General features: G+C 42.6%; 1 protein-coding gene across 1 annotated transcript; it reads left to right on the top strand.

Moving 5' to 3' along the window:
* Nucleotides 1–857: 857 nt before the first annotated feature.
* On the top strand, nt 858–10,311 carry TTC14 (tetratricopeptide repeat domain 14). Its single transcript, XM_040612716.1, is given in 11 exon segments — nt 858–1,271; nt 1,450–1,649; nt 2,039–2,123; nt 2,205–2,334; nt 3,016–3,168; nt 3,841–3,912; nt 5,176–5,295; nt 5,380–5,502; nt 6,202–6,319; nt 8,295–8,404; nt 8,854–10,311. Coding segments are annotated over 11 exon segments (2,466 nt in total). The 5' UTR covers nt 858–910; the 3' UTR covers nt 9,848–10,311.
* The last annotated feature ends 3 nt before the right edge of the window (nt 10,312–10,314 follow it).

Genomic DNA, 10,314 nt, shown 5'->3' with positions numbered 1-10,314 from the left:
TGGCAAACCGAGCTGCTGAACCCTGCACGAGGGCCGTGGTCACCGTGTGGCCTGTGCCCGAGGTCACCGCCTGTTTGGCCCCTCCCAGCACAGCTCTTCTGGCAAAGCCGCTGCATCTCTTGCCCCCACGCTTATTTCTTTCCCGTGTATGAGCGATTCCTGAGGGGCAGCCCGCCCGGGGCAGTTCAAGGGGCAGCGCCATGGACGTGGTGGCTGTTGGCGGGTGCCTGTGTCCCCTCCGGGGCGAGCTCCGGCCCTGCACGGCCCCGGGCGCTGGCGCTCCGCCGTTCTGAGTGCGGCACCCGAGCACCGGCCGAGCACTCCCTGAGCGCCGGGTCCCCTCAGGCCGGAGGAGCCTCTCCCCTCGGGACCGGCCAGGCCTCGGCCAGCGCTCGGGGAAGCGCCCAGGCTGCGCCCCCTCGGGCCGCGGCGAGGCGCAGCCCCGTCCCTTCGAGCGGCGGCCCCAGCCGGGCGCGGCGCGGCACCGCGGGGGCGCAGCGCCCCCTGCCGGAACAGCCCTGGCGCCGCCGCCGCTCCCTGCCGCTGCCGAGAATTCCAGTCTCCGTATCCGTCACCTTCCAGGGTTTTACCGTTTCTTGTTCTCGCCGCGCTTTGTAATCGCGGGCAGCGGGCACCCTGGCCCGGGCCCCGCAAGCTGAGCGCGGGCCCGGCCGGCAGCCGCTGCTGCCGCTCCCACCCCCGCCGTCCCGGCGCTACCCCACCCCCCCCCCCCCGCCCCTGCGGTCCCCCCGCTACCCCCCTCCGCGGTCCTCCCGCTGCCCAGGGGGCGCTGCGGCCGCCCGCGCGCACCCCGCTCTTGGTCCCGCCCCTCGGCCTGGCGCGTGCGCGTTGCCGGGGCGCCGACGCGGGGTGTCGGGCCGCGGGTTCCTGTTCCGGGCCCGGCGGCGGGATGGACCGGGAGTTGCTGCGGCAGGCGCTGAGCTACCACGGCCCCGCGCTGCTCTCCCTGCTCCGCGCCGAGCAGCACGACAACCCCGACTTCCGCGGGCTGCTGCCGCCGCCGGGGACTGCCCTGGAGCCGCCCCGCGGGGCCCCGCCGGGCGCCTGGTGAGGGGCGGCGGGTGGGGGCCGCGGGCGGGGCCGCCGGGGCTCTCACCGGATCTCACCGGCTTCTTCTTCTTCTTCCAGGAAAGAGGATGCGAGCCTGGACCTCGAGATAAAGCGCTTCATCGCCAAAAAAGCCGACCTGCTGTTCGCCCACTCGTGGAAGCCCAACGGGCCGCTGGCCGACGTGATTGAGGAGAATGAAGGTCAGGCCGGGGGCTGGCGCTTGGCATTAGCCCCCCGTAAAACCAGGGTGGGGATGTCGCCTGCTGCTTTTTACAGGCTGTGCACACCGGTTACACCAGGTTTTCAGTGTTTCGCTATCGCCGGGTGTTTTGCGGTGTGCCTTGGCTGCTGTGTGACTGTGCGTGCCTTGCGTTGCAGAGTGTTACGCTGTCATGCCTCCCCTGGAGCGATTCATGGAGGTGCCCAGGGAAGAACGAAGAGAATTATTTTTTCAAGACATCGAACGTGGCGATATCGTGATCGGGAGGATTACATCTATTCGTGAATTTGGCTTCTTCATGGTGTTGATTTGTCTGGGCAGTGGTCTCATACGGGAAATTTCAGATTTAGAAATCACAGTAAGATACGGCGTTGATCATTATTTTGTTCTTGTTAAGTAGAAGCTTTTTAATGTGTTAGCTATTTCTTGTATCTCTTAATGGAGTGGTATATATAAAGGTGAAACTGAACCGTGGGATGGTGGGTGGCGTCTGAACCTGTGGACAGCTCCTGATGCTCTGCTGAGACAGCACGTGTTTCCTTTTATGACCCATACTCAATAGTTATTGCTTTGGAGTTGAAAAGTTTATCATTTATGGGTGCATAAATTTTTATTTGAACCAAACCATGCTTTTAACTATCACTGTTGTGCTGTGCATGGAGGCTAATCTTCTGGTTTAATCTTGGGGAGAAAAAAACAAACAACTTCTGGCTTTGGTCACAGTATTCCTGCTTTTTTCTGTTGCAGGCTCTTTGTCCTTTGAGAGATGTGCCTTCTCAAAGCAACCATGGAGATCCTTTATCTTACTATCAAACTGGAGACCTTATTCGAGGCAAGTAACTGCAATAGCTGTCAAAAATCTGTTTTGGGTTTGAGACACTTCTGTAATTTTATCTTAACTTTGGTTTTGTAGCTGCAGTCAAGGATGTTGATCGTTACCACGAGAAGCTCACAGTGTCACTTTACAGCTCAGCCCTTCCACCCAATCTTTCCAGTACAAAACTAGGCGTAATTACTTCAGATGACTTCCCATTACATTATAGGTAATACTGTGCTGTTCAGCCGTACTTGCTAGGTGTATTCAGTGTGTCTGAAGAGCAGCTTTGACAAAATTTGACATTTTTTTCTTCAAATTTGTTGACGGTGTTTCTGATTTAATTGGATGATTACATCTTGTTCATCTCTTTAACATGTTTGTTTGTGGATATGTCATGTGTGGTTGGTCTTTTAGCATCTTTCCTTAAATGTAAGAAAAGCAAAAGTCAGTGTGAGGTATCTGTCACTGTGGGACCTTGTTAATGAAAATAAAAAAATAAAACAACAAAAAAAGCCCTGCTCCACCCCACCCCCCAAAAAAAAAAAAAACAACAACCCAAAAACACACAACCAAGAAACAAAAACCTTGGGAGACTGGAATACGAAATTCTTACATTTTTAAAATTGTTCTTAGAAGACAGAAGGACACAGCTATCTGTAATTTTTATAATGTTTTTGTATGTCCTGGAGATAAATAGATGGGTGTCAAAATATATTTCAGAAGCTCACAAGTTAAAGGATATAAGGGTTGCTAACTAGTGGGAAAATATGTCTGTAAAAGAGAACAGCTTCTGAGCAGTGATAAATATTGGTATAGGCATTTTTATTTTAAACATAAGCATCATAAAATAGAGTATAGCATCTGTGAGGTTGTGTTTATGTACACTGGCACTTTTATTTTTTGTAAGGCGAAGCATGGAAGTTGCTAATACAGCAGAGACATTTGAAGAGGTTTTGCATCGTTCCCCAGGATTTGCTAATCCATCATTAGTTGAATATTTAGCAGAAAAACTAGGACTAAGTGAAACAAATCCACCGTCATTGATGAGAAGTCTTCAAATGTAAGTGATTTTTACATTATTCCTATCCTATAGCTTTGTGGAGATTACTCTAATCCTTTGAAATAGACTTGTGAGTGGAAGTCCTAGACCACTTCAACCTTTTTCGTTTTGATTTGCATGACTGCAGCTTACATGTCCTTAAATATTTAAAAGCAAACTCCTCTAGAGTAAGAAATCTACATGTGAAATTCTGTAGCTCTGAATAAGAAAGGCATCTTATCACATAAAATGTTTGATACCAAATAGTTCAGGAATTTATTGCTTAGATCTTGTTGACAGCTTTGGATTGAAATGCAGGATGATTAAGTTTTAGTGGTTTTTGTCAGGTGTTTATTTCAGTAATAGATCTGACCACTTTAGTAAAATAGGCTCAAACATACACACCAATTGATGTTGTGAGCCCCCTATGTATTAGGCCCCAAAGCAGGTGTGAATGTGGTGTATTCCTGTTAAATGGACTGCAGCTGTACTGGGTCAGTTCAGCACTTCTAGAATGGGTTGGGAAAAACTGGTTTCAGAAATAGGAAAGAATATTTCTGACTGAGTGAGGGAGAGCAGTAAGGCATTGTATAAATAATATTTCAGCTTGTTTCAGCTGCATTACGTATTCTGAGTTTAATGTTGTAGTCTCAGAAGACCAACTTGATGTTTCTGTTTGTTTTTTCCTTAAAGGAAAAATTTCAGTGAGGAAGATTTTGCCCCTGCATTGAGGAAAAAGCAGTCTGAATCCTGGGCCTTGAAATGGTATGGCAGTACTTGCGTCTTGTCAGAGGTCTTTGTCTGGTCAGGTTAGGTTACAGTTTTTATTTCTTAAACAAAAATAAATGTTGAATCAGGTTTTCCACAGCATGTGTAGTGGTATAACAAGGAAGATCTTCCTGGAAGTAACCCTAACTGCCAAGTGGGTGTGTGATAGTCTCAAGATTCAGTTCCAAAATATGTGTTAAGTTTAAGGGAGAACTTCTCAGAGTATTTATAACTAGCTGGTCCATTGAGATGAGAGTAAGATTTGTTACAATACCAAGTACCCAATTTTCCATGTTATGATTGGGTGTTGAATGACATACTACTACTTGTCCTGCCACTTAAGCTTCAAACTGTAGATTTAACGAGTGGGCTTGCTGTCTTTGAAAAGGTAAATGTGTTTCCCTGTCTGCGTTTGGAACAGCAGCTCTGGATAGGTGCTATTGCTTTTACACTCCGCACTGTCCTTGGGCGTGCTACAGGGTGGGGCAGGCAGAAGTAAGAGACACTTTTTCTCCTAAAAGGGTACATTTTTTGTAGAAAAACTTCTCTTGAATATACTAGCTCAAAACCCAAAATCTGTGTGAAGCATCAGAATTTCTGATTTCTGTATTGACAAGTGTTTTTCTTAAAACAATAGTGTTTTGCAACTTTGATTAATTGCAGAAAACGTTGCTTGTAAGTTAAATATAATAAATTTTAAATATATTAAATATAAAATATGTTTTATGTTTTCTAAAAAGTCTATAAATAAAACTTCTGAAATTCAACTTACCAGTTCTCTTCCAATAAGTTAACCTCTTGGTAAATGCGGATGAAAAGTTTGGGTGATAGGAGATATAAAACTAAAAATATTTGAGTTTGAACTGATTTCAATTTGAACCATCTACCCGTCTCACCTCATGCCATTGGTCTAATGGTGATTATGGATGGATGTAATTAAGCCTTTTCCAGTTTAACGGTGGTAGGTCACACACACAGGCTTTTGTGCAGAAAAGCATGCATTTCTAAATGTTCATTCCATAAAAGAAAACCTGTGTAATGTAATAGTACCATCTGCAGAAACGCTCTGTGGTGCCTTAAGGTTTTGGATTAAAGGCAATTATGTCAATACCACGTTCATCTGATATGCTAGTGTTAAGTACGTGATAACAAAGTCAAGTTTTATTACCTGTCACTCATTTGGAACCATAATTTGCGAGTATTTAACAGTATAAAACCAATATAGGCTAACTGTAAGATTTTCTAAATATTTTTCTCCAGTGTGAAGGCTGGGGTTGAGTATTTTAAGGTTGGGCGTCACGTGGAAGCTATGAACGAGTACAACAAGGCTTTGGAAATCGATCCACAGAATGTTGAAGCTTTGGTAGCACGTGGAGCTCTGTAAGTCTGCTGGTTTCTTTGGGTTTTGCTACTTTGTGAAAGAGAAACATCACTAAAATCCATGCAACTTTTCTGTTGTTCTAGCTATGCAACAAAAGGAAGTCTGAACAAAGCCATAAGTGATTTTGAAATCGCTTTAGAAAACTGTCCTACCCATAGAAATGCAAGAAAATACCTCTGTCAGACACTTGTGGAAAGAGGCGGGCAGTAAGTGTTGGGGTTGGGATTTTGTTTGGTTGTTAACAATTTTTCTCATAGTATGTTTTTTTTATTACTATACTAGTTAGGATACAGAATAGCCTTTTTGCTTCCTTGCTTTGTGTTTTAAAAAAATGTCTCTGGAAATGTACCTGCTTGTGCAGTTGATTTACGCTTTCTCCTCTGTTGGAGTTAAAATCCTGGCAAGATATTTGAGGTTTCATCATGGGTACCCTACCAGTGAAAGGGTATCAGGCTTGCATAATGTCTTGTGAAATGTTTGAATATATTCCAATAGGTTGTGTTTGGGTTTTTTTAAAGGAGGGGCTTGTACCAAAATTACGTTCTGTTACTCTACTGAAATACTGATTAACTACTGTAACACAGAATTTTGCTTTTGAATATTCAGGCAATAATTTAATTTCTAACTGTGTTAAGAGGAGAGAGACTGTGATTTTGAAACTGGAATTGAAATTTTAAAGAACAGTATTACTGATGGTGATTAGGAGTTAATAATGCATCAGAAATACCGTTTTACTACTTCACTGAGGTGGGCTAGTATGATAGAGAGGGTCTTGGAGGGATTCCTCAGTGCTGTGATAAGAGTGGTAGTGTCATAGTGGGAATAAGAAAGGTGGTCCTAAAAATATCAAAAAACTGTCACAAATGTGCAACTTAACTGTACATGAACTGTCACTTGAATTTTAGGTTGGAAGAGGAAGACAAGCTACTAAATGCTGAGAGTTACTATAAAAAAGCCTTAAGTTTGGATGAGACTTTTCAGGAGGCAGAAGAGGCCTTAACGAAACTCCGTAAGCATATGCAGGTGATTCTTTACTTTCTCTTCAGATAGTGTTCTCAATGGCAATAAATGAACATCAAAAATCGTGTTAAAGATTTTGAACAGGGAGAGTTTAAGCTGATGGTTTGTCTTATTCTCTGCTTCCCTTCTCTACAGTAGATATTTTATAGTGAGCATTATGGCTGTACCTACCAGAAGAAAGGTACCTCTTGATGACTCCACTGTTTTGAACAGCATAGTAAAGAAATGCCAAATAGTGGAGACAGGGAAAGAGCGAAGCCTCTCAGCTAAAACAAGGATAAGAATATTGCATCGCACAAACATGACTGATAATGTTAAATTAAAACATTCTGTGAATGCAAACATGCGAAGTGTGAAACACTTGTGCGGTATTTATTTTCCTTCCTTACCATCTTGCTGGTCAGATCCTTGTCGTTTGGAGTAATGATGAAAAGATAGAGCAAGACCAGCCAAAGCTAACTCACAGAAAGATCACATGAGAGGGGTAATTAAGAGGTAATTTAAAGGAAAACAGCAGGAGGTGGAGGGTGGGTGGGCAGGCAATTTGAATACCTTGGCTTTCTCTGCTGGTTTTTTTCCTCTCTTCTCTTGCATGCAGCTTGTTTCCCAGGTGAGCCCTGGTGGGTCTCTGCGCTGATCTGAGTTGTCTTTTTTTCTTTTATTTACCTCCTCTACTTGTACTGTCTTCCAGAGAGGATCAAAGAGTAAAATAGAGCACTGAGGAACAGGCTTGTTTTGTTCTATGCTTCTGCATGTAAGGAAGTAACGTAGACTCGTGTAGATGGCCTTAATCAACACTTCTTCAGTTGGTGGAGCCATAATGCTGACAGGTTGTGTTGAAAGAAGGGGAAGAGGAGATATGACAATCTCCTTAATAAACTGAACTACATCGTAGGCAAACTGTTGCATGGTATTTGAGCACTACTCATATTTGGCTGCTTTAGAAAGACGTGTTGGCTTGTTAACATGATAAAGAATGTTCTCAGCAAGTAGCAGATAAATTTTTCTCTTCTTTAGCGTTTTCATAGCATAATGGGTCATTGATACAGCAGATAAAAACCCACAATGTTAGCTATGGTTTGGTTTGCATAGCCTTAACTGCAATGAAGGGTTTCTTTTATTGTAACTGTTAAGACAATTCCTAAGTTTTGAAAACGATAATCAGACTTTCTGCGTGCTCTTAGTATCAGCAGAGCTGTTGTTCAGGGCTGTAGATGGCAGAAGTCTGTTCTCTTAAGTAGTTTCAGGATTAATCATCTGATGAGATGCTTTTCTGCATTTACCTGTATTTTAATCCATAAGCCTCATACTATCACTGTTGTGCTAGAATGGCTGAAAAAGCACTGAAGTATGTTTTCCTGTAATACTGATTATGTGTTTTTCTCCAATGCATTTTCTTCTGAATTGGACCGTTGTTGCTGTATCTGACATCTGGTGCTGCTCATCACCCACAAACCCTTGGAACATGATTTCTTACGTAAACTATGCATCAAACTGGTCTGTGAAATTGTTACAAAACGGTTTGTATTCAAACATGGCCAACTTGAATACATTTCAAAATGGGTTCTGCCATGTTTTACTTGTAAACTCCAATAATGATACTTTCTTTCAAACCTATTGGGTTTTTTTTTCCCTCTCCTCTTCATATTGGTAATTCTTTGGTTTTTCTTGAATATTCTATCTATGCCTTCTGGTCTTCATGCTTCACGGCGTGCTGGATCACGGGTTCCACTGCAATGGCTGGTCAAATGTATTTTTTTTAATGAAACAAAAACTGCAATATGGTCCTTAATGTAAACCTGATTATAACAATGGCCAATACCAAACTCCTGAACAATATTAATTCTTGATCTGGGAATCCTGGTAAAACATCCCTGGTGTAATTATATATTTGAATGGGGTTGGGGGACATGGGGGAAAAATACCCATGTTAACACTTTTAATGTAATTTTTTTTATGATGCTTGGGTTCAAAAAAGAAATCTTTGGAAATGAGGGAGAAACAAGCTGCCAAAGAAGAGAGACAGAAAGAAAAGAAAGTAGAAACAAGTGCAGAAAAATTGCGTAAGCTCTTAAAAGAAGAAAAAAGGTAACTTGTTATATTCAGTATCCTGATTATGTGGCAATAAGTGCAGATAAGGCTGTGAGCAATCCATTCGCAGACAGTGTGTCCAACAGCAAGCCAGGTAGAACATCTACCTAGGTAAGCTGTTTTTCCTCTGGAATTTTTTTGTGGGTTGTGTCCTTTAATGGAGATAGATGTGGAACAGAAGTCATTTAAAAAATACTTTGCAATGTGAAGTATTTGTGAAGTGTAATGCCATACTAAAGTGGGAAAGATGCCTTTTACAATGAACAATTTGGTGGATTTAATCTTATTTTTTTTAATAAAGAAATGACATTTGAAATTGTCTGGCCAGCTCAAGCTCAGTTTCCATTCATGCCTTACAGTCAAATCTCAGCTAAATCTGGGGAGTGCAGTTTTGCTTGCTATGTATAATTTTTGCCTGATACTAAAGATTATCTCACATTTTCTAGGTTGAAGAAGAAAAGGAAAGTATCAACTTCCTCCTCCTCCTCCTCCTCCTCCTCCTCCTCCTCTTCCTCCTCAAGTGATTCCTCATCAGATGTATCAGTTTCTTCCTCCTCCTCTTCCTCTGATCACAAGAAACATAGGAAAAAGCGTCGGAATAGATCAGAGTCTGCCCGCAGCTCCAAAAAAAGCTCATCTAGAGCTTCTTCCCATTATAAAGATCAGATTAGGAAAGAGGAGTGGTATTCGCCTCCGGCTGATACCTCTGCTTCTTTTCTTAACCAAAGTTTTGAAGTGGAAAAACTGCTGGAAAGGCAGGACAGCTTAGTGTGTCCAAAAACAGAGGTAAAAGAGAAAGACAGACACTGTTCTTTTTCAAGGACTTCAGGTGATGATGAAGACACTTTTGGAGGTAGGTCTGAAGATTCAAGAGATTCTTACAGTAGTAGCTCCAGAACTCTGCCAGGTAGTAGCAAAACTGAAACATATGGTAAAATGGATAGATTGTTCTCAAGTCGGAGGGGTCCTTCAGGTTCATATCATAAGTCAGATGACAAACCCAGGATGCATTATTTTAGGAAATTCGAAAGGGATGTAGAGGGGAGAAAAGAGCAGTTTAAAAAACACGGCTCAGGTCAAGACAGGTATTACATGTCTCCATCAGGGTCTGACTATTCTGGCAAGTCAGTGGGAAAGTACAGATCATATTCTGGCACCTCCTTACGTGAGGGTGACAAAAGTTACCGTAGTGATAGGCATGCGTTAAGTCAGCATAAAAATGAAAGTGAGTCTAAGAGTAGGAAAAGAAGGTATGAGGAGACTGACACAACAAAGGAACCAGATGAGGAAATGGCTTTAAATGTTTCAAACCCAGGGCAAAATGATACAGAACAAACAGAAAGCGGTGTTAAAAGAAACCTGCCCCAGAACTTAGTTAACATATTCAATCAGATAGCTGAGTTTGAGAGGGAAAAAGGAAATAAGCAGAAGAAACAATGAAGTACCTGGGAAAACACTGTTCTGATGAGTGTAGTTAAATGAACTTTGATCTGAGTATCTCTTGAGGAAATACATATGAAGAGTGATAGAAATGCAGAATTTGTTCTGTCTTGCAGAATGTCAGAGAACTCTAAAAGACTGTATGGTGGAAAGGGTATCTTACATAAAATATCAGTTATTATTTAAAATCTTAAGTTTCCTGTGCTTTTAATTTGGGGTGTTCCGGTACAATATTCTGTTTGATGGTTTGAAATCCTTTGATACCCTGGACTTGTAGTTAGCTGTAACTCACATCAAATCTGCACTTTAACAACAGATAGGTTTTGTTTGGTTTTTCTTGTCCCCTGGAGTACTATTTTGTATCAAACTTAACTTCCAGCTATAGCAAGGGGATAACTGAATTAGTCACGTGCCATCAATGTGTATAGCTCATTTGATCATTAAATTTTCTTAATTTTTCTTAATTT

This window comes from Falco naumanni, chromosome 13 (genome assembly GCF_017639655.2).
Source record: "Falco naumanni isolate bFalNau1 chromosome 13, bFalNau1.pat, whole genome shotgun sequence".
NCBI classification, from domain to species: domain Eukaryota; kingdom Metazoa; phylum Chordata; class Aves; order Falconiformes; family Falconidae; genus Falco; species Falco naumanni.
Note: the sequence above shows the minus strand (reverse complement) of the source record. Positions and strands in the feature narration are given on the sequence as shown.